The sequence below is a fragment of the Mobula birostris genome, chromosome 25, assembly GCF_030028105.1.
Source record: "Mobula birostris isolate sMobBir1 chromosome 25, sMobBir1.hap1, whole genome shotgun sequence".
Classification (NCBI taxonomy): domain Eukaryota; kingdom Metazoa; phylum Chordata; class Chondrichthyes; order Myliobatiformes; family Myliobatidae; genus Mobula; species Mobula birostris.
Genome location: NC_092394.1, coordinates 34,539,464 through 34,564,163, shown reverse-complemented (window position 1 = coordinate 34,564,163; position 24,700 = coordinate 34,539,464). Strand labels below are relative to the sequence as shown.

General features: G+C 40.9%; 1 protein-coding gene across 1 annotated transcript in view; it reads right to left on the bottom strand.

Moving 5' to 3' along the window:
* galnt17 (polypeptide N-acetylgalactosaminyltransferase 17) overlaps positions 1 to 24,700 on the bottom strand; it is a 453,499-nt gene that overhangs the window by 392,420 nt on the left and 36,379 nt on the right. The window contains exon 2 of the mRNA XM_072242791.1: positions 18,015 to 18,198. Within this exon, the coding sequence (XP_072098892.1) occupies positions 18,015 to 18,198 (184 nt within the window). The remainder of the gene's footprint in view (positions 1 to 18,014; positions 18,199 to 24,700) is intronic.

Genomic DNA, 24,700 nt, shown 5'->3' with positions numbered 1-24,700 from the left:
GTATTCAGTGCTCTGCTACCATCCACACAGACTCATATGGCACAAGACTTGTCGACTTGGTCGACAAATGCAGTGGATCAGGCTCTTCCAAAACTACTTTCTGAAACTCCATACCTGTCTAATCTTTGGTCACATCCCTTGACAGTTCTCCAGCACATAATCTAAGGAGTATCACATCCACCCAGAACAAAGTATTGAGATAACTCGGTGTAATACAATCTCTAATTCTCAGACTCCAGTTTATCAATTCTAAATTTATGTTCTACAAGCTAAGAGGCTTAATGCAATATAGTTACCAAGGGTTATCAAGGTTTCCATCTGCTCCCACATATTGCAGATGTAGCACATCCCATTATCCAATTTACTTAATTCTTTACATATAAAGCTATATTGTAGACCTTCCCTCATCAACAAATCTTACTCACCAAGAACAGAGCAGTCATTAACCACATTGTGACATATTTAAAAAATAGCTGTACCTAAGCAGAACCTGTTGATATAAATTCTGGACATCTAGTTGTCTTCATGTGAAAATATATTTTCTGATCTTCCTGAATAGCTGACTTTGCACATTATATATCCCTTCCTTCACTATTGTTCCATCAGAAAAAGACTTTTTTTTGTAATTATTTTATTGACATCTTTTTAACACTTTGATATATCTCTTCTTGTTCTTAACTCATTGGACTTCAGCCCAAATTAATAGAACATGAATTTAATTTTAATTATTCGAACACACATTATAAACTTCACTTAACAAGTTATTGTGAAGTTTAATAGATGTAGGCTGGCCTTTGGTACTGTGAAAATAAAACAAAAACTGTAGGTGCTGGAAATCAAAAAGAATAACAGAAAATGCTGGGGAAAAAATAAGCAGCTAAGGCAGCATCAAAGGAAACTCCTTGGCCTGAAACATTATCCGTATCTTTTTCCATCAATTCTGCCTGACCTTTTAAGCCTTTTCAGCACTTTTTTTTTAATTCTGGCACTTTTGTGGCCATCCTCTATGTGCAAAGCACATTTGTCAATGGCAATTCAACTATGGCAACATCATAAATGGGCTTACTATATTCTGCATATATCATTCAATGTAACAAATGTTCAGTGGTTCAACTCTGAGAGGAAAACTCAACCAACCTTTGTCAAGAGATACCAAGGTAAGAATATGACATTGTCTTGCCAGGGGTTATAGATATTGGGGCTTTCAGATCTACAACACCTAGTTGTTAGACTCACATTTGTTCTGAATGCTATTTGCTTATTTTTATTGTTTGCACCATTTGTTTGTTTTCCCTCTCTCTGGGTCTTCTTTTTTATTGGTTTCTTTGGATTTCTTTGTTTTGTGGCTCTCTGCGAGGAGACCAACCTCAAGATTGTATTATATATGCTTCACTGCCGCTGCTACAGTGCGAGTGAAGATCTCCGGAGGCGAAGGCCCCAAATCCTTGGGCTTGCCTATTGCCTGTTGCCGGGGCTGGAGTCGAAGCGCTCGGCGGAGATGGTGCTCGGTGCTCGGTGTCGGAGGGCTAGTCGGAGGCTTGAAGTTTTCAGACGGACTCAAGAGTCGGCTGTGGTTGAGTGCTTCCAGGATGCTGCATCGGCAAGTTTGCGGCGCTGGAAGCTCATGGCAGGAAGAGTTTTTTTTTCTTCCTTCTACCGTCTGCATGAGACGATGGGACTTTCGAGAGACTTTGAGACTTTTTTTTACCGTGCCCATGGTCTGTTCTTCATCAAATTACGGTATTGCTTTGCACTGTTGTAACTATATGTTATAATTATGCGGTTTTAGTCAGTTTTTCAGTCAGTTTGTCTTGTGTTTCTGTGATATTATTCTGGAGGAACATTGTATCATTTCTTAATGCATGCATTACTAAATGACAATAAAAAGAGGACTGCGTGTCCTCATTAATCTAATCTATATACATACTTTGTTAATAAATGTATTTTGAACTTTTGAACTCTGAACTTCATTAGCTAAACCTTAGCAATAGAGTTTTTCATCTTATACCCTTCATCAGAGATATAAAGCATAATAGCAAACTAGTCAATCAATAGAACATATTGAATCTGTCAGAATGATGCTTGTACTATAAAATTACCTCAACAGAATAAAATTGTGTGTGGTGTAAAATCAGCATTGTATCTAATCCTGTGAATTCCTCAATAGTTTGGGTGAATATTTTCCTTGAGCTGATCCAAATGAATATAATTAATTTTCATTCAAACTTATGAAATATCTACAGCAATGTGTAAATCATACCCCACAGCAGCTAACAAACTGGTGTCTGGAATACTAAATACAAGAATTTTTTTTGTTATCTGTATTCAAGAAGACGAAACAACTATGTATCTGGGCAAAGAACAAATAATTAGATGGAGCTAGCACAGATTTCAAAATTGAGATCTATGTTCAGTGATTTTAAAGTCATCCCCTCAAGTTGACGAGATTGTATATAAAGCTAAAGGCATTTCTGGATTTTTTCACAAATGAAATTCAACATTAAAGTCAAAATGCAATTATAAACCATCATAATATATCAACGGGAATTAAATTAAAGTGCTGTCCACAGTACTGGTCTCCATGTGACTGGAAAGTTAAAAAGAAATTGCAGAGCATACTCACTTGAACTTAGCTGGTATAAAAATAAAAATACAACTGTTCAAAATATATTTTATGTTAAAATCATAGTGCTATATTTTGGGAGGCAGATTTTGTAAATTTGCTAAAACAATATGTCATAGGTAACTTCAAGTTCCCAAATATTACTTGGCACCTCCTTAGTGCAAATGGCAGAAATTGTTAGAAAGGATACCCGACACGTGGTGTAGGCAGGTCGACTAGAGGAGAGGTCATGCTGGACCCAGGCAATGAACCTGGTCAGGTAACTGATCTGTCAGTGGGGTGAGCATTTTGGAGACAGTGACCATAACTTCCTGACTTCAGCATAGCCTTGGACAAGGATAGTGGCAAAGAGTATGGGAAAGTATTTAAGTGGGAGAGGGGTGATTATGATGCTATTGGGCAGGAACTTGGGAATGTTAATAGAAATAGAAATAGAAACGTCATAGAAACATTTCGAATGTTGAAAGGCATGGACAGAGTGGATGTGGCAAAGTTGTTTCCCATGATGGGAGAGTCTAGTACAAGAGGGCTTGACTTAAGGATTGAAGGGTGCCCATTCAGAACAGAGATGCGAAGAAACTTTTTTAACCAGAAGCTGGTGAATCTATGGAATTTGTTGCCACGGGCGGCAGTGGAGTCCAAGTCATTGGGTGCATGTAAGGCAGAGATTGATAGTATCTGAGTAGCCAGGGCATCAAAGGTTATGGTGAGAAGGTGGGGGAGTGGGACTAAATGGGAGAATGGATCACCTCATGATAAAATGGTGGAGCAGACTCAATGGGCCGAATGGCCGACTTCTGCTCCTTTGTCTTCTGGTCTTATGGTTAATTGGGAACAGATGTACTCAGAGAAATTTATAATGGAAATGTGGAGGTTGGTAAGGGAGCACTTGTATAGGGTTTTGGATATGTTTGCCCCATTGAAGTGGGGAAAGGATAGTAGGGAGAAGGTACCATGGTTGACAAGAAAAGTAGAACATCTAGTTAAGAGGAAGGAGGAAGCATATTTATGGTTCAGGAAGTAAGGTTTTGGCAGGTCTTTAAAGAGCTATAAGGTAGCCAGTAAAGGACTTAAGAGAGCTACAAGAGGTAATGAGACAGCTTTGCAAAGTAAGATTAAGGAAAACCTCAAGGTACTTTTTATGTACATGAATATCGGGGGAGGACTAGAATAAGTGTAGGACAAATCAGCATTAAAACTGAAAACCTGTGCCTGGAGTTGGAGAAGGTATGGAAGTGGAACAAGTAATGGCTAAGAAAGAAGACATGCTGCAACTTCTGAAAAACGTTAGGGTATAAGTCCCCAGGACCCCAGGTTACTATGGGAAGAAAGGGAAGAGATTGATGCACCTTTGGCAATGATCTTTGTATCCTCACTGGCCACAGAAGTAGTATCAGAAGTTTGGAGAGTGGCAAATGTTATTCCTTTGTTCAAGAAAGGTAATAGGGATAATCATGGAATTATAAACCAGTGAGTCTTACATCTGTGGGGGTAAACTCGTGGAGGGGATTTTTCAAGACAGGATTTACAACATTTGGAAAACCATAGTCTGATTAGGGATAGTCAGAATAGTTTTGTGAGGAGTTAGTCACGCCTCATGAACCTGAATGAATTCTCCAAAGAAGTAACAAAACAAATAGAGCAGTGGATGTGGTGTACATGGATTTTAGTCTGACCAGGTTCACCGTGGCAGGAGTCATGGGATCCAGAGAGACTTGGCTGTGTAGATTCAGGATTGGCTTTCCCACTTGAGGTAGCAGTAGATGCATTGTATGAAGGTTAGTGACTACTAGTATTCCATGGGGATCTGTTCTGGGATCCCTGTTCTCTGGGGTTATTCAAAATGACCTGAGTGAGGAAGTGGAAGGGTGGTTAGTAAGTTTGCAGATGACAGAAAGGTTGATGGTGCTGTGTATAGTGTAGAAGGTAGCTGCAGGTTAGAAAGGAACATTGACAGGATACACTGTTGGGCTGAGAAGTGGCAGATGGAGTTTAATCCTGAAACAGAGTGAGGTGAATCACTTTGGAAGATCAAATGTGATGGCAGAGCACAGAGGTAATGGCAGGATTCATATCAGTGTGGAGGAACACATCCATAGATCCCTCAGAATTGCCATGCAAGTTGATAACAAGGTTAAGAAAACACATGGTGTGTTGGCCTTCATTAGTGGGGGACTGGGTTCAGGAATCATGAGGTAAAGTTGCAGTACTATAAAACTCTGCTTAGACCACACTTGCAATATTGTGTTTAGTTCTGGTCACCTCATTATAAGTAGGATGTGGAAGCTTTACAGAGGGTGCAGAGGAGATTTACCAGGATGATGCCTGGTTTAAATAACATGTCTTATGACGATAGGTTGAGCGAGGTAGGGCCCAGATGGGCAAACTAGTTACCAATATGGAGGGTAATCAGCAGAACAGACTTTTTGGACTAAGTGGCCTCATTGAATTTTACCCAGATAAGTTTAGAAGTACTCTTAAATTGGTGCTACTGAGAATGCTTATGTCTTTTCTGAAATATTTATTTAATTATTTGGAGATACTGTGCAGAACAGGCCCTTCTGGCCCAGTAGGCTGCACTGCACAGCAACCCACTGATTTACCCCTAACCTAATCACAGGACAACTTACAATGATCAATTAACCTACTAACCAGTACGTCTTTGGACTGTGGGAGAAAACTGAAGCACCCAGAGGAAACCCAGGCACTTTGTGAGAGAACAAGCTTTTATAGACGAAGTCAGAATTGAAGTTCGAACTCCGACACCCAGAGCTGTAACAGTGTCGCGCTAACCACTATGCTACCGTGGCGTCCCTGATCTAAGTGAGTTGGTTTGTTGGAATTAGTGGCAGGTTTCCAAAGGTTGTGTCATTAAATACTGAAGCATAAGCTAGCTCGGGTTCTGGATGATGTGCATTTACCTTCCCATTAGTATTCCATTGACCTTCATGCTTTTGTGCTCTGCTCGTCACAGATAAAAAGGGATCTTGTGCTTTTATGTCAAAATAACATTGTGGCATTGATTGGTTGCCCTTTGTGCAAATGAATGAAAAGTTTAGAGCAAAATCGTCTGCTTTCGACATTTTTTATTGTGGCTTGAAGGTTACTTCTGACTACATCTTAGAAAGCTTTTGGGTCAATAATACCACATTGGGAGAACACACTGCAATAACTGCTGGAACGATCAAAGACTCTTCAAAAATATTACATATTTTATTAAAACAATTACTTAAATAAACCATTATCCTCCCAAAGACATTCATAATTGATTTTAATTGCAGTCATGTTGAAGTTCTATATAAAATTCCCTCTTCTCATTACTACCATTAGAGTAAAGGTACCATGAGCTTGAAGACACACATTTAATATTTTGGATAGCTTTTTCTCCTCCACCAGCAGATTTCTGAATGGACATTGCACCCATGAACCCTTCCTCACTATGTGTCCTCTTTTTGCACTACTTAATTATTTCTTAGAATTTATAGCATGTTTTATGTATTGCACTATACTGCTGCTGCAAAACAACAAAGTTCATGATGTACAGTATGTCAATGTCAATAAATCTGATTCTATATATTATGTATGGTGCACTAAACATGCCGATGGATGTAATGCTCAAAGGGAATCTAACCCAAAAGCATGTGAATTTTGGAAAAAGGTATGTTGGACTAGATTTTGCTGATGTCCAGCCAGACAATCCTCAAAAACAAAAAAAACAGTCCCTTGCACTTGTATGTTACAGCAGAGGAATACAGAAAATCCTGGGTCCAGGATGGTGATATGGATGGGTACAAACAATATGTGATTTGTGATGTTGTGAGGTGAGTGATTGACACACAGCAAGTGTCAGCTTTGTTCAGGTGAAATGTTTGATAGATTGCCAGGGGCATCTTTCACCCAAATATGATTGTTGACATGCTGTATATAATATATGTAAAATTACCCCACAGCAATAATTTTAATATGAAAAAATGTGCTGAATAGATTTAATCTTTACACTAAAATGTTTAATCTTGTGTGTGAATTATTTATATTTAATTGCATCGATCTTTTAGATTGACAACCTGTAGCCTCTGATGAGCTGTGTACATACATCTATTGATGCTTCTGGACACATCTTCATAGAAACCATAGAAACTACAGCACAGAAACAGGCCTTGTGGCCCTTCTTGGCTGTGCCGAACCATTTTCTGCCTAGTCCCACTGACCTGCACACGGACCATATCCCTCCATACACCTCCCATCCATGTATCTGTCCAATTTATTCTTAAATGTTAAAAAAGAACCCGCATTTACCACCTCGTCTGGCAGCTCATTCCATACTCCCACCACTCTCTGTGTGAAGGAGCCCCCCCTAATGTTCCCTTTAAACTTTTCCCCCCTCACCCTAAACCCATGTCCTCTGGTTTTTTTCTCCCCTTGCCTCAGTGGAAAAAGCCTGCTTGCATTCACTCTATCTATACCCATCATAATTTTATATACCTCTATCAAATCTCCCCTCATTCTTCTACGCTCCAGGGAATAAAGTCCCAACCTATTCAACCTTTCTCTGTAACTGAGTTCCTCAAGTCCCGGCAACATCCTTGTAAACCTTCTCTGCACTCTTTAAACCTTATTTATATCCTTCTTGTAATTTGGTGACCAAAACTGAACACAATACTCCAGATTCGGCCTCACCAATGCCTTATACAACCTCATCATAACATTCCAGCTCTTATACTCAATACTTTGATTAATAAAGGCCAATGTACCAAAAGCTCTCTTTACGACCCTATCTACCTGTGACGACACTTTTAGGGAATTTTGTATCTGTATTCCCAGATCCCTCTGTTCCACTGCACACCTCAGTGCCTTACTATTAACCCTGTATGTTCTACGTTGGTTTGTCCTTCCAACGTGCAATACCTCACACTTGTCAGTATTAATCTCCATCTGCCATTTTTTAGCCCATTTTTCCAGCTGGTCCAAGTCCCTCTGCAGGCTCTGAAAACCTTCCTCACTGTCTACTACACCTCCAATCTTTGTATCATCAGCAAACTTGCTGATCCAATTTACCACATTATCATCAAGATCATTGATATAGATGACAAATAACAATGGACCCAGCACTGATCCCTGTGGCACACCACTAGTCACAGGCCTCCTCTCAGAGAAGCAATTCTCTACCACCACTCTCTAGCTTCTTCCATCGAGCCAATGTCTAATCCAATTTACCACCTCTCCATGTATACCTAGCGACTGAATTTTCCTAACTAACCTCCCATGCGGGACTTTGTCAAAGGCCTTACTGAAGTCCATGTAGACAATATCCACTGCCTTCGCTTCATCCACTTTCCTGGTAACCTCCTCGAAAAACTCCAATAGATTGGTCAAACATGACCCACCACGCACAAAGCCATGTTGACTCTCCCTAATAAGTCCCAGTCTATCCAAATGCTTGTAGATTCTGTCTCTTAGTACTCCCTCCAATAACTTACCTACTATCAGTATTAAACTTACTGGCCTATAATTTCCCGGATTACTTTTCGAACCTTTTTTAAACAACGGAACAACATGAGTCACTTTCCAATCCTCCGGCACCTCACCTGTAGACAGCGACATTTTAAGTATTTCTGCCAGGGCCCCTGCAATTTCAACACTAGTCTCCTTCAAGGTCCGAGGGAACACCCTGTCAGGTCCCGGGGATTTATCCACTTTAATTTTCCTCAAGGCAGCAAGAACCTCCTCCTTTTCGATCTGTACAGTTTCCATGATCTCACTACTTGTTTCCCTTAATTCCATAGACTTCATGCCAGTTTCCTTAGTAAACACAGATGCAAAAAACCTATTTAAGATCTCCCCCATTTCCTTTGGTTCCGCACATAGCCGACCACTCTGATCTTCATGAGGACCAATTTTATCCCTTACAATCCTTTTGCTCTTAATATACCTGTAAAAGCTCTTTGGATTATCCTTCACTTTGACTGCCAAGGCAACCTCATGTCTTCTTTTAGCCCTCCTGATTTCTTTCTTAAGTATTTTCTTGCACTTCTTATACTCCTCAAGCACCTTATTTACTCTCTGCTTCCTATACACGTCATACAACTCCCTCTTCTTCTTTATCAGAGTTGCAATGATGTTTCAGTGATGTTCCTGGAATCATCGGGTGTTTTGGGTCTTTCAACATCATACAACCTCCTCCAGGTGACCCAGCCGGGGCTGATCAGACCCCAGATTGTGTCCAGATGGCTAGCTACTTATGACTCCATGGCTCCCCTCTTTTAAGCCACAGCCATCTTGAGGCCCTCTCTGCCGCATTGGTGGTACTGCGGATGGCTCTCCTCTTCCTCTCTCCTTCGATGCCCAAAATGCTGAAGGCTCTATCTAAGGAACGGGTTACGAATCCCCTACAACCAACCTCCACTGGGAGACACCTCGCTCTCCATCCAGCCTGCTGACAGTTGCTGACCAGTCCTGCGTACTTGGAGAGCTTCCTTTCAAAGGCCTCCTCCAAGCTATCTTCCCATGGGACTGTCAGCTCCAGCAGCACCACTTGCTTAGTAGACTCAGACGCTAGGACAATGTCTGGTCGCAGGGTGGTGGCTGCGATATGGGTGGCGAACTTCAGCTAAATATAATTCTGTGTGGGACACCCAAAGATATATTGGCTTTGGAGAAGGTGCAGAGGAGGCTCACCAGGTGCATCAGAATCAGAATCAGGTTTATTATCACCGGTATGTGACGTGAAATTTGTTAACTTAGAAGCAGCAGTTCAATGCAATACATAATATAGAAGAGAAAAAATAAATTAACCTAATACAATAATAACAAATAAGTAAATCAATTACAGTATACATATATTGACTAGATTAAAAATCTTGCAAAAAACAGAAATACTGTACGTATATTTTAAAAAGGTGAGGTAGTATCCAAGGGTTCAATGTCCATTTAGGAATCAGATGGCGGAGGGGAAGAAGCTGTTCCTGAATCGCTGAGTGTGTGCCTTCAGGCTTCTGTACCTCCTACCTGATGATAACAGTGAGAAACGGTATACCCTGGGTGCTGGGGGTCCTTAGTAATGGACACTGCCTTTCTGAGATACCACATCCTGAAGATGTCCTGGGTACTTTGCAGGCTAGTACCCAAGATGGAGCTGACTGGATTTACAACCGTCTGCAGCTTCTTTTGGTCCTGTGCAGTAGCCCACCACCTCCCCCCCCCCACCCCACCCCACCCCCACCCAAACCAGACAGTGATGCAGCCTGTCAGAATGCTGTCTATGGTACATTTATAAAAGTTTTTGAGTGTATTTGTTGACAAGCCAAATCTCTTCAAACTCTTAATGAAGTATAGCCGCTGTCTTGCCTCCTTTATAACTACATCGATATGTTGGGACCAGGTTAGGTCCTCAGAGATCCTGACACCCAGGAGCTTGAAGCTGCTCACTCTCTCCACTTCTGATCCCTCTATGAGGATTGGTATATGTTCCTTCGTCTTACCCTTCTGATGTTGAGTGCCGGGTCGTTGCTGAGGCACCATTCCACTAGTTGGCATATCTCAATCCTGTACAACCTCTCATTACCACCTGAGATTCTGCCAACAATGGTTGTATCGTCAGCAAATTTATAGATGGTATTTGAGCTATGCCTAGCCACACAGTCATGGGTATAGAGATAGTAGAGCAGTGGGCTAAGCACACACTCCTGAGGTGCACCAGTGTTGATCATCATTGAGGAGGACATGTTATCACCAATCTGCACAGATTGTGGTCTTTCGATTAGGAAGTTGAGGATCCAATTGCAAAGGGAGGTACAGAGGCCCAGGCTCTGCAACTTCTCAATCAGGATTGTGGGAATGATGGTATTAAATGCTGAGCTATAGTCGATGAACAGCATCCTGACATAGGTGTTTGTGTTGCCCAGGTGGTCTAAAGCTGTGTGGAGAACCATTGAGATTGTGTCTGCCATTGACCTATTGTGGTGACAGGCAAATTGCAATGGGTCCAGGTCCTTGCTGAGACAGGAGTTCAGTCTAGTCATGACCAACCTCTCAAAGCATTTCATCACCGTAGATGTGAGTGCTACCGGATGATAGTCATTAAGGCAGCTCACATTATTCTTCTTACACACCGGTATAATTGTTGCCTTTTTGAAGCAAGTGGGAACTTCCGCCCGTAGCAGTGAGAGTTTGAAAATGTCCTTGAGTACTCCTGCTAGTTGGTTGGCACAGGTTTTCAGAGCCTTACCAGGTACTCTATCTGGACCTTCCACCTTGCGAGGGTTCACTCTCTTTAAAGACAGGCTAACGTTGGCCTCTGACACAAAGATCACAGGGTCATCAGGTGCAGCAGGGATCCTCACAACTGTAGTTCTGTTCTCCCTTTCACGGTGGGCATAGAAGGCATTGAATTCATCTGGTAGTGAAGCATCACTGCCATTCATGCTATTGGGTTTCACTTTGTAGAAAGTAATGTCTTGCAAACCCTGCTAGAGTTGCTGTGCATCTGATGTCGCCTCCAACATCATTTGAAACTGCCTCTTCGCCCTTGAAATAGCCCTTCGCAAATCATACCTGGATTTCTGGTACAGGCCTGAGTCGTCAGACTTGAATGCCACAGATCTAGCCTTCAGCAGGTGACGTACCTCCTGGTTCATCCACGGCTTCTGGTTTGGAAATGTACAGTAAGTCCTTGTAGGCACACACTCATCCACACAGGTTTTAATGAAGTCAGTAACAACTGCAGCATACTCATCCAAATCCTACAGGTAAAGAATTTAAGGCTATGAGGAGAGATTGTGTCACCTAGGACTAGACTCGGTGGAATTCAGAAGAAAGGGAGGGGATCTTATCGAAACATGTAAAATTATGAAAGGCATAGTTAAGACTGAGGCAATAAAGTTGTTTCCTCTGGTAGGTGAGACTCAAACTAGGGGACATAGCCTCAAGTTTTGATAGAATTGATTTAGGATGGAGATGAGGAGAAACTGCTTTTCCCAGAGAGTAGTGAAAGGTGAAATACTTAAATGGAACCTGAGGGGGAATTTCTTCCCTCGGAAGGTGGTGCAAATGTGGATCGAGTTGCCAGTAGAAGTAGCGAATGTGGGTTCGACCGCAACATTTGAGAAAAGTTTGGATGAGTACATGGATGGGAGGGAAGTGGAGGGCTATGCTCCAGTGGCTGTAGTCCAGATGGAACTAGGCAAAATAACTGTCCAAAGGGCCATATCTGTGCTGTAATGTCTGTGACACTATATTCTATAAACAAAATGGTTTTACAACACAAATGAAACCGGATTTTGTTGAAAATGCTTGCTGAGTGAGGACCTAGACATTCGAGACTGACCAACATGCTCCAGGTCACCATTGTAGTGAAGAGAGGATAAAACTTGTCTTGAGCGAAAGTAATGCAAGATAATCATGGACATCTGAAGGAAATGAAACCGCAGATATGCCTGTGGATTATTTCCACAGAAATCAGCATGGACAGACATTGTAATTAGTAAAGAGCCATTTTGGCAAATCTGTTCTTCATGTCCAAGAGTCCTACGATCAAAAGGTTTGCCTGTAATTGCTGTCCTAATGGTGCATAACAGACCAGATAGTGATTGCAGGGCATTGAATAGAATTATTGATCTGGACTGCTACAAATGTATGTTAGCTGGGGCTTGGAAAAAGTAAGAGATTCTCATAATAAAAGCTGCGTCACAAACAGATTGAGTTGAAAGCATCGATGGGGAAAATGAGGAGGTGTGTGATTGCCGTGACCCAAGATGCGAGCTGCTTTCTGGCAATGATCCTGTACGTGGACACACTTCACTGCAGAGCAAAAGAACAAGCCCAGATTCAGCAGCACACTGTTTCTCGCAGTGCGGCCCTCACCGATGTGGTTCCACCATTTAATTATACACAGCAGCAGGATGTTGTATTCATGAAGAACTATTTCAAAAGGAAAGGCAATGGGTGAATCAAATGAACATTGCGCATTTTTTAAAATATAAATAATCAACAATAATGAAAACATTGTGCAACAATTTACAATACATCCATGTTATTCGTGTTTTTGCAATATACTTTGAGATACTTTTCCTTCTTACCCTTGATAATCAAGACTTGACTGTGGGATGTTCAGTTTATGCCCTGAGCAGTACAGGTTTCTTGATCTCTAGCACCAGAATCAGCATTTGGATCAGGAGGTCTGTTTGCTCAGTATAACAAAGATCAGCCAACAGCAGGCCCCAAGCGTTAACCAGCTGAATTGTTCAGATCCTGGAAAACCAACCCCCAAAGGTGTAGCTTTAAATTCCATACACTGAATTCAATAAAGATGGAAATTTGAGGCTAGCGCCAAAAAAAGAACACTGCCAAATTCTGCAAAAAAAACCCCCAATAATAATCCATCCCTACTTGTTCCAAACTATGAGTGTTTTCAGTGGCTTAGTACCTTCAAAGTTGATGGCTGTAAAAGCAACCACAGTCCTTCTAATTCAGCTGATTTTCTATTGGTTTCATGAAGTAATGGAAATCGTGTTGTTGGCTCTTAAAAGCAACTTAACAGCTTTACACAACAACTATCATTCTTGTCCACAACCAGGAACTGTGATGATTACAGCAGATATTCAGCAGTTTGGAGGCTAAACCCAGCCTGACAGAAGGTAGTTGTGTGCTAAATCTGAAAAAGTGAGAATTCCTTAGATTTGAAAAAAAACAACGAATTATTAATCAAAAACACTTATTACAACCAGGTTACATCAGATAAGTCGTCTGTATCACTGAAGTGGTTGAACTGAAGTGATCTATCTCAGGGCCTATAGATAAGCATTATAACCTTTGTATCATGAAAGAAGAGCATGTGTGACTTCATCCAGCACTGAAGGCTTCTGATATCTATCTACTTTAGTAATACTGGCCCCTTGTGTATCCTCTATTTTCATTACTTCACCACTGGCAGCTCTGTCTTCAGAAACCAAATCTTTGCAAGTCCCTTCCTAAGTTTTGCTGCCTCACTTCTCTCTAATGTATCTCTCTTTCCTAATATCCATTTATGTGCTTTGTGTGTTCTGTCTCCTGAGAAGCACCTTGTGATGTTATATTACTTTAAAGGACAGAAAATTAAAGACAAATACTGAAATATTTATTAAACAATACGGTTGAAACAAATCCTTCCAACCCAACAAGCCGCACTGCTCAGCAATCCACCTATTTCACAGTACCCTGATCACAGGACAATTTACAATGACCAATTAATGGACGAGAAAGTACATCTTCGATTGTGGGAGGCAACCAGAGCACCCAGCAGAAACCATCATGGTTAAGGGGAGAATATACAAACTCCTTACAGACTGCACGATAATTGAACTGCAAACTCCAGTGCCCTGAGCTGTAATAGCATTGTGCTATCTGCGACGTAACCATGGCACCCCAGATAATGGGAAGAAGCAAATTACAGAAAGATGCAATAGCTCAGCAGAGATAATGGGGAACAATGTAGACTGGGATAATAATTGCAAAGAGTAAGAAAATCACTTAAACGTGCGCGCATCTTCCCATTTCGACACCAGAAAGGAATGCTGGATCTCAATGAAGGGAATGAAGTATACCAAGCAGAGATAAATATCAACATGTTTAGAATAACTATAGAAAATGACAGGAAGCAACAGGAAACAATCATTCAAACTAAAATCAAACTAAATGAAAATGTAAGTATTGACAGACAAGTTGCTGTGGGGAGAGATTGTCCGGGAGTATTCACATAATAATAGAATTTGGAGGGGCAGAGCAAAGTCAAGATGGCACTAAACGGCAACTCCTTTGCTTGCACCTTTGGAAGTAGCTCTATTTCTATCTTTGATATTTCTTTTTTCCCTTTTCAAGGTTCTTTTGAAGACCCTGACCTGGGTTTACACTCTGACCGGTTCTTTGCGGGAATGGGACCCGCTGTCTGGTCCTCATGACCAGTCGCTTTTTCATAACCCAAGGACGCAGCCTGGAAGACTAGCATGCCTTCAAGGTCCCGGATCTTCAAGGCTCTGGAGATATGCTGATTCCAGGCCGGTGCCCCTGACTGAGGAGTCGCTGGAGAACACAGAACATTGGGAGCAGTGGGTTAGCTGCCGTGGATTGTCTGTCCAGAGATCTGCGCCCTTCTGGAGCCGACTCTCTGGGCACAGAGCTCGGTAAAAACGAAGCAATAGATTTTTAACATTGTAAATCGGCGAGTTGTTTGTTATGTCTCCCCTCTTGCTGTTAAGCAGGGACACCTCTTTTTCCCTTATTCGGGAGAGAGAGAACCTGTGGTATGTTGAATGCCGGGTGAATGAGTAGTCTTTGGGGTACTGCAACCCTGTGTCTTTGTTGATGCTTTGCCGCACCGCTTGAGTGCTCGGTGGATGGCGCTGATCCTTTCTGCTGTTGGGGTTGCGGGGGAGCGATGTTGCCTTGCTGCTGCTTGTGCATGGGAGGGGGCAGCTGGGGGTGGGGGCACTTTGGCTTTCTAACGTTTAACTGTCAATCATTCTTTGCAGCACTCCTCTGTTTTCATGGATGTTTGTAAAGTAAAAGAACTTCAGGATATATATATATTTCATGATATTAGATGTACCTATTAAATATCCACAATACCTTTCACATCAGTTCACCCCAAGCCATCTCATGAATTTCATCAATAGTTATTGTTAAACACTTCGGTTTAAAGAGCTTTATATCCTACAAAGAAACAGCTTCTTCCCTTCTGTCATCAGATTTCTCATTGGACATTGAACCCATGAACACTACCTCACTACTTTTTGATCCTATTTTTGCACTAATTATTTAATTTAACTATTATATATATATATATATATATATATATATATTTGCAGTATATATACTTAATGTAATTCACATTTTTTCTATTACAGTATTTTATATTGCATGGTACTGTTGTTACAAAGGCAACAAATTTCACGACATATACCAGTGATATTAAACCTGATTCTGATCTGTACTGAACAGCAATTGGTACATATTCCTTTTTAATTCATGTACTATTCTAGTATTGTGCACAGTTAACATGCAAAACCACATTTTGGCTCTTGTTTTTACATGACCGTTAGTTTTACCCCAATGAGTCTGCTCTAGATTATGGATCAATGGCAGGTTATAGCACCTTAGTCAGTACTCCATAAGTTGTTTGTGAATGCTGAGGGAATGTTTGCAAGTTACTTAATGAACTGGCATCCTTGTGGAGATCAATCCCGTCTTCGTTCATGTGTTCCACAGGAAGCTCATCAACCATCATCAATAAGCAAAATTATCCTTCACAAAAATCACTGACAATCTGGAAAAATTGCATAAAAATTATAGATGTTACTGTTACTCCATATTTGAATATCTCACATCAGGCTCTCTGCTCTGGTATCAAAATGGTTCTAACACAAGACACTATTGATATCTTATGTGATTGAGACAAAGGTACATCTTTCACCCCTCAATCTATTTGCAGCTTTGGATCCAATTAACCATGTCACTTTCCCTCAATATCTCTCCAGCTTCTCCAGTAGCTGGGATTATAATAACTTGATTCCATTCTTCCTTGTCTAGCAATAGCCAAAGAATCCTGGAGGGCAAATCTTCCTCATCTCCTCTGTTCCCTCTGGCCTGTGAAAGGATTACTCCTTAGCCCCTCTGATTTCCCATCTACAGGTATATGTTGCTCATTGACACTTGTGTCCGTTTTCACAGATTTGCTGAGGGTAACAATCTCAATCTGGAGCCATAGTCATAGAGACATACAACATAGAAACAGGCCGTTTGTCCCACTGAGTCCTTGGTGACCAACAATCATCCTTGTTCATTAATCCAAAGTTAATCCCCGTTTTATATTTTTTTTCTCTCCATATTCTACTCAAATCCCCCATTCCACCATTCACCTCCACTCGAGGGAAATGGCCAATTAACAGTGGCTAATTAACTTACTAACCTGATGTTTCTGGATGCAGAAGAATACTCACAGGGGGAACATGCAAACTCCACGCTGACAGCACTGGAGGACAGGATAGAACCTGGGTCTCTGGTGGAGGGAGATAGGAGCTCCACTAGCATGCCACCGCACTGCCCTATAAACTTCTTTTGACTCCTTGCCACCTTGAAACTGTCAGCCTTTTCATCAAGAGTTCAGCACTGGATAAGCAAGATAAACTTTCCAGCTTACCATCAGTAAAGGTGAAGGCCTTGCATTCTCCAAATATTTCTACTGGCTAATGACTCCACTTCTGTTCCTGGGAACTTCCTAGCACTGTTTATCCCATTCCAAAATTACCTGAATACTTTTTTTTTGTCAGTATTCTTTTATTCCAGACTGAAGCATGACTAGAACCATTTCCAGGTCATTTCAATTCATTCACAAGATTTGATCAAACATTTCTTGTCATAAGTTGCGCTTGCAATTCCAAAGTAACAAAGTCCCTCAGAGCCATGTGACATGACACCCACCCTTTTAAAGCATCGAGCTTAACCCATTTGCCCTAGGGGGAGTACCCATACTGGGCATTCTCAGGGCACTATGAATTTGCTCCCACAGCTCACAGCAAGGTGAAACATCATTCTGACTTCTTTCTGCAAAAAGCTTGCATCGCTGTTAAAATGAATTTGAAACTTGGTCACAACTGGAAGCTAAGTGCAGTGCACTAAAATTAAAATGGTTGCTAGTGACTCTCATCCATGTCATTTTAATATCTCCTAATGGATACAGAAGAATTTCTACGCAGATATTCCTCAAGTCCAACACCAAGATGCATTATAAGTAATACAGTATTATAAAAAATATTCACTCATAAGTAATACATGCAATACTTAGAACTGAGGTAACAACATACCACCACATCATTTTCAACCTATACGAGGGAAACGTGTGTAAGTACCAAGTAAAAGAGGCTCACATTTATTTTCAATTAAGACTCTTATAGCCCATAAGGAGTGAAGATATTCATTTAATTTTAATTTTGAGCATTCTCATGAGAAGATTTCCGTCAATTCCGATTTAACTTGAACTGAATGTGAGTTGATAACATGAAATTCTTCCACAGGAGTTGAACAAAATTTAATTTGACACTCATATTTGGAAAGGCCACTAGAATGTAAAACATCAGAATACAAGCAGAACTCCAAATAGAATATATTTATAAATCAACAAGGGGATCCACGCCTACAAAGTAACCACATCAAAATAAAATCTACAGAATGTGCACCATGCCTTCACTGAATATTTCCCAGGAAGACACATCAAAGATTAAATTGTGAATATCCATTAATAAATTTGTGAATATTATTAATAACTAAGAAAACATGCTAAATATTGTTAACAACTCAAGCCAAAAAGAGTTAATGACAAAATTATTATTAGCATTTTGCACATGATTGAAGCGAAGTCACTTACCTACTAGGTCGATAGTCTGGAATGGATCGATCCAGGGAAATCTTATTACTCAGGTAAGTATTGTATCCATATTTTTCATATGCCCCTGCGGCTTCTCTTTCCTCTTCACTTGTAAGTGTAGCAGGCAATCCTCCCTGACCTCGGCCGCCAAATCCTTCAATGAGCCCAAGGGACTTCGACAATCCTGAAGTGGGATCAATGAAGCATGAGACCATTTTGAAAATAGTGCATTAAGTACAACTAATCTATTCATTCCTTCTTGCATGTTTCAGGCGTTCTAATATCGCTTTAGAAAAAAAAATGAAACAAGCATAAAAAATACATACATGATGGATGAAAGCTCACTACAAGTTGAACCCATCCCAATTTCGTGGCTAGAGCAACTATATTCCTGGCATTAGTATGTTTGATAAAATAAAAGCATCTTTATTGACACTGAATCCAGATTTCACCTGTGCTACTCATTTGATTTTAATTTTGAGCATTCTCACGAGAAGATTTCTGTCATTTCCGATTTAATTTGACCTGTACGTGAGTTAATAACATGGAATTCTTCCACCTGGAGTTGAACAAAATTTACTTTGACAACCATATTTAGATTGTCCAGGAGAGAGAATCAAAACCTTCTGTCCCATTTTATAATTACAAAGTGGATTCATGGCTGAGGGAACCATAACTCTCACGAAGACCTCACTTCATGTTTATCAGAAGTCTTGTCCAGAAATATGTTAGGTTATTGATAGTACCACTGGAGGAATCCACCAGAAACAACTTTAAATCCATCTCTGTACAATGTGGAGCATGAATGTTGTCCTAGCTTTAAACACTACCCAGGCTGCTGGTTGCTCTCCCATTTCCTCCTTGAGCTTGCCCTTCTGAGAGTTGCTGCTAGAGGGAAAACGGTTGGGCCGAATGGTCCTACTCCTCCAAGAGGACCACAACCGTGTCATAGGGTTTGGAGGCTTGCGTGCCTCAATGACCCAGAGGGGCTATATTGGCTGGTGTCAGGGCCTTGTACTTTGCCTCTTGGTAGGGTCACCCATGCCAAACAGGTCAAAGAGTAGAGGTCAGACTAAGAGTGGTGCACCGGTCCTCCAGGTTCAAGTATTAATTTCAAGGCTATCAACCCTGAATGGTCAAAAAAAATTGTAATGGAAACAGCAAAAACAGCTGCCCTAAATGCCAGCGGCGTAACAGGGAAGAGAAGAAAATGGACCCACTGGAAAGCATCCATACCTCCATGGGAAGAAGCCGGTCATGTGAAAGGCTTAATTTTTCTGAACATGCTTCCATAATAACATAATTCTATGCCAGAAACATGCTGAAACTAATTTCTAACAGCAGGACTCTAATCATAATACTTTTGAGCTATAGTTGTTAAAAAGCAGGTTAGTCACTTCCCTTGTGAATTATTCTGTTATAATTCAGTTCCTGGTGCACGAGTGTCTTCCCCATGCAACGGCAAATCTGACAAGCATTCATTTGCTTCTTGTAAATCTGTATTCTCTTTCATTTCTACTACACTGGGAGGTTTCTCTTTAAAGCAGGAGTTCAGTCCCCACAGGGACTGACCAGAAGTACCCTGTCATCAATTATCTAATATGAACTAAAATACTTTAAAATGCATTATTACCTTTCTTATTAAACTTGAAATTAATAGACTATGTCATTATCACTGCACCCAGATCTCTTTTTGTTAACTGTTTCAACTATGTGCGGCTTGTAAAATATGATTTTACAGCCCTAAATTGTCAAGGTCAGGTTTTGTAATAAATGATTTAGTGATATTGGGCCCTGGAACTGGTTGTGTGCAATGATTATTGTTGTGATTTTTACATAGTGTTCAGTAATTTGCTGCTCTCCCACACCCTACTGCTACAACATCTTTCATTTTCCTATCTTACACTGATAGTATCACAGAACTGGAAAATGGCACAAAGCATGAGTAATGCAGTCAGTCCCATTCTTACAGCCTTTCCTGTCACCTTCCAATTTTTCTGTCAAGTATCGCTTGCTAAAATTGATTGCCTTCACCACACTGTCAAGTCATGCATGTCAGATACTAAATATTCATTGTGTTTCAAACAGCTTCCTTTTTTCACAATTCTGTGTCCTTTAGTTTTGACTTCTCTCTCTGTGGGCTGTTCCTATCTATCCTACTCATTGGTATGACCACTTTCCTCAAATGGCATGTCTTTCTCGGTTCACACAGGTCATATGGAAATGGTCAAGATATGTGCTGCATTGCTGAAGACTGACATCCCCATTCACTAATTTCAACTCGAGATATTTGTGTTTGCTCCAATGAAAACTCCAAGAAAGGATAAATGCAAAAGCAGATTTTTTCCACTGAGGTTGGATGGGACTAACACTAGAAAGTTGACAGGTTAAGGGGGAACATGAGGGGAAACATCTTCACTGAGAGGGTGGTGAGAGTGTGGAACGAGCTGCCAGCGCAAGTGGTGCATGCAAGCTTGATTTCAATGTTTAAGAGAAGTTTGGATAGGTACATGGATGGCAGGGGTATGGAGGGCTATGGTCCCTGTGCAGGTCAGTGGGAGTTGGCAGCTTAAATGGTTCAGCACAGACTAGATGGGCTGAAGGGCCTGGTTCTGCACTGGACTGTTCTATGACTCTATGACTCTAACCATGAATGTGACTAAGGACTGGCATTTGTTGCAAGGCCACTTCATCTGAAACCCAAGTGTGACAGATATTTTGCCACTTCTGAAGGTTCCCACTTAGTATAAAGGCATAAGTCTTAAAATATGACCAAAGCTCGCAAAAATGTTATATAGTTATGAATTCATGCATCCAAGGACAAAGCATTCAGATGACATTTCCAAGAAAACGGATCATGTGATGCTTTTTTTCATGATTCTGATTTAAATTTACCACAGAGTAAATTGCATCATTGATCGCTTATTGCTGAGGTACCAGTTGTTTCATGAGGCCAGTCATTTCCAATTCTGATACACATCAACGCATCTGCCATTTTGCCAGTGTAAGGTAATGGTTTCAACTCTCATTTTAGCTCAAAGCAACCTAAGTGAGGGCTCTTGGATCCAAAAGCAGGACTGAACTATCACAGAAAAGAAAGGAACACAGCAGCCAGTGGAGCTGTTTATACATATTCCGTGGTGCATACGCTGCTCTGAAACTTGTAAATGTAAGTCGGAGAATGAAACTACGAAAATAATGTTTGGCTCAGTGATTATTCCACAGGCTCAGGGCACGGTGTGGCAAGTGACCTCAAGAAAGAAGCTGGCTCTAGGACAGAAGGCACAAAAATGCACAGACCTTTGTCTCCCTCGCATCCCCCCACCCCCCCAGGCAGCCTTGTGCACCTAGTCTCTGGCTGACGATAAAGGGCTGACAAACAATCCGCTGGAGGAATTTAACAGGTCAGGCAGCATCTGCAGGGGAAAGAAATGTAAAGAGACAGTACACTGTTAAGGGCAAGATCCTTAACAGCATTGATGAGGAGGGGGATCTTGAGGCCCAAGTTTATAGCTCCCTAAAAGTCACGACACAGGTTGATAGGGCAGTTAAGAAGGCACTTCTTGCCTTTATTAGTCGAGGCATTGAGTTCAAGAGGCAGGAGGTTATGTTGCAGCTTTATAAAACTCTACTTAGGAAGAATCTGGAGTATTGTATACAGTTCTGGTCACCCCACTATAGGAAGGATGTTGAGGCTTCGGAGAGGATGCAGAAGAGGTTTACCAGGATGCTGCCTGGATTACAGGGCATGTGCTATAACGAGAGACTGGACAAACTTGGGTTGTTTTCTCTGAAGCGGCAAAGGCCGAGAGGAAATCTGATAGAGTTGTAAGATTATGAGAGACAGAGACAGAGTGAACAGACAGGATCTTTTTCCAAGAGTGGAAATGCCAAATATCAGATGGCATGCACTTAAGGCGAGACTGGGTAATTTAAAAGGTGATGTGAAGGACAAGTTTTTTTTACACAGAGTCATGGGCGCCTGGAATAAACTATCTGGGATGGTGGTAGAGACAGAAACATTAAAGGCTTTTAAGTGATGTTTAGCTAGGGACATGAATGTGAGGAAAATGGAAGGAAATGGGCAGCACGGTAGCATAGTGGTTAGCACGATGTTTTACAGTAACAGTGATCCAGGTTCAATTCCCACCACTGTCTGTAAGGAGTCCGTATGTCCTCCCCATGACTGTGTGCATTTCCTCCAGGCACTCTGATTTCCTCCCACAGTCCAGAGATGTGCCGATTGGTAGGTTGATTGGTCATTTTAAGTTGTCCCATGATTAGACTCAGGTTAAATCAGGGGACTGTTGGGCAATATGGCTTGAAAGGCCAGAAGGGCCTATTCTGCAATGTATCTCAATAAATAGATAGATGAATGAATGAATGAATAAATAAGATTAGTTTTGATAGCCATTTGATTACTAATTATATTGCGAAACATTGTGGGGCAAAGAGCCTGTTCCTGTACTGTACTGTTCTATGTTCTATGTTCTAAATTTAACCTCTGTTTGTGACAAATACAAGAGCAAATGGAAAGACAATTTCTTCAATAACTGCAACATTTCTTCTGGTGAAACCATCTGCACTTTAGCAAAAATTGACTTTCCATTCACTCCTTCATTTCAATCTCAGTCATGCGATCGCTGTTCAATTGCACACATGATCAGGAAGCCCAAACAGCTTAAGTTATAAGTATTAGAAGCTTGCAGTTCATTCTTAAAAATTCTGATCAACAGAGCAAAATAAATATCCTGAAGAAAACCTGGAATGTGAATTACCTCATTTAATGTCACTATTTTTCAGATAATGTTGTCAATTTAATCCACTTGTATCAATTGTGTCAGGCACTTATTTCCAGCCTACACTGGTTTACTCTTAGCTATGGATAATGACAATGGACGTCCAAGAAAAGTGATATAATTTTGAACTTTTGAGCAACGTAAGGACAGCATGGGTGGAGATGGGTGATCTGTATCTCGCCTGGAAAAATGCCCAGAAGACATTCACAAAGCAAAAGTTATAATCTTCTAACTTTATTTCTCAATGCAGCTTAACTACTCTTTTGACTTGGTCAGAGACTGTGCACGATACTTAACATCCTAAATTATCTATTGATATGTCATCAATGAGGTTTATAAAATGATTGTTTTCCCTTTCACAAAAAGTGTTAAATTCTGAAGAGAAAGGAGTAGATTTGATTCATTAACAAGTGTTCATTAACTTTAGCTAGTGGAACAATCACTCAACCCTCATTGAAACATCAGATTGGTCTTTTTAATGAAAATAAAATGAAGCAGATTCTCTTCATCTCATTAACAGCAACTAAGAGGACAGAAAACCTGCTTTGGTTTCATTGAAGATGGAGAGTGCTATTATTTCTCCAGGTCATTTCCTTGAATCACTGAGAGTTCATGAAATGACCCGTTATTGATAGAGGACTGATGAGGGATCTAGTCCTGCAACATTCACAGTTCATTTCCCTTCACAGATACTGCCTGACCCGGAGAATTCTTCCATCTCCTTTGTGTGCTGCTCCAGACTGCTAACATCTGCAGTTTCATGCTTATAATATAGAATGCTTTCCGTTTCTCCCACATCCAGTACTGCAGCACCAAAATATTCATGAAGATCTATACAGCCAACCAGTGGTCCTTGATGCAAAACTTAAAATATAGAAGACGCTAAAAGCTGTATTTGGTACTTCTGTGCACATCCAATGCTCAATGTTTATTTGGATCACAATCCAAATGACATTACAGAGTTCCTTCAAATGTAAAGGAGAAAAACACACATAACCTAAGATATCCACTGCTATCAGAGAAAGATCTTGCCATTCTCAACTGACAATGTGTAATGCTTGATTCTCCCAGGTGACTGTCAGCAAAAGTCTTGGTAACATTTCATATCAGTGTTTTTTTATCATTCAACCACCCCCACTCGTGATAAATATAGCTGAGAAGTGTCATCAAAACTTTCCATGCCAGTCGCTTGGGAGAAAGAATATAATCAAAGAATACTTACAGAGTGATCTTGCGGACTACTTCGTCCTCTTAAAATGCATCAATACCCATTCACCTCTAACCCTATGAGACTAAGATTCAGTGGTATAGTCATCCCTCAACCATCTAGACCCAGATTTCAACCCAGATCCTCTCCCATTCCAGACACTCGTACCCCACCTCAACAAATTCAATCCAAGCCACAAACACTATTTCGTCACGGTGCTTCGCTCAGTCAGAGGCTTCTTGCCAGCCAATGAGCTGGATGCGCTGAACGATCTCTGTCAACCTGGGACAGCTGCAAAGGGGAGTCTGACTGTTGTCCCGCAGACTGGGAATTAAACTCTCAGCAAGCAGGAGGTCTGACAGTCAGAGACACTGTAGCTATCAATCCAGCCGCCTTCCAACCAGAAATTAATGTAAATAGTTATTTCATTGGTTGCATGATCAGGCCCAATAACACACCAGCTGTGCTAGTTGTAAAAAAAAACTGCCAACACCTTTTATTGACTTCAATGGAATGAAATTTGGAGGGAGAGTAGAACTAGCTTGTTAGAGTGGTTTTTGGGTTTAGGACATGTACATTTAGCAACTGACTTTGGCTACCAGCTTTCACATCTAAAAGTGTGTTGTGGATTTAATTTGGAGCGCAGATCTGAACAATGGGGTCCTAAAAGCCCAGTTCAG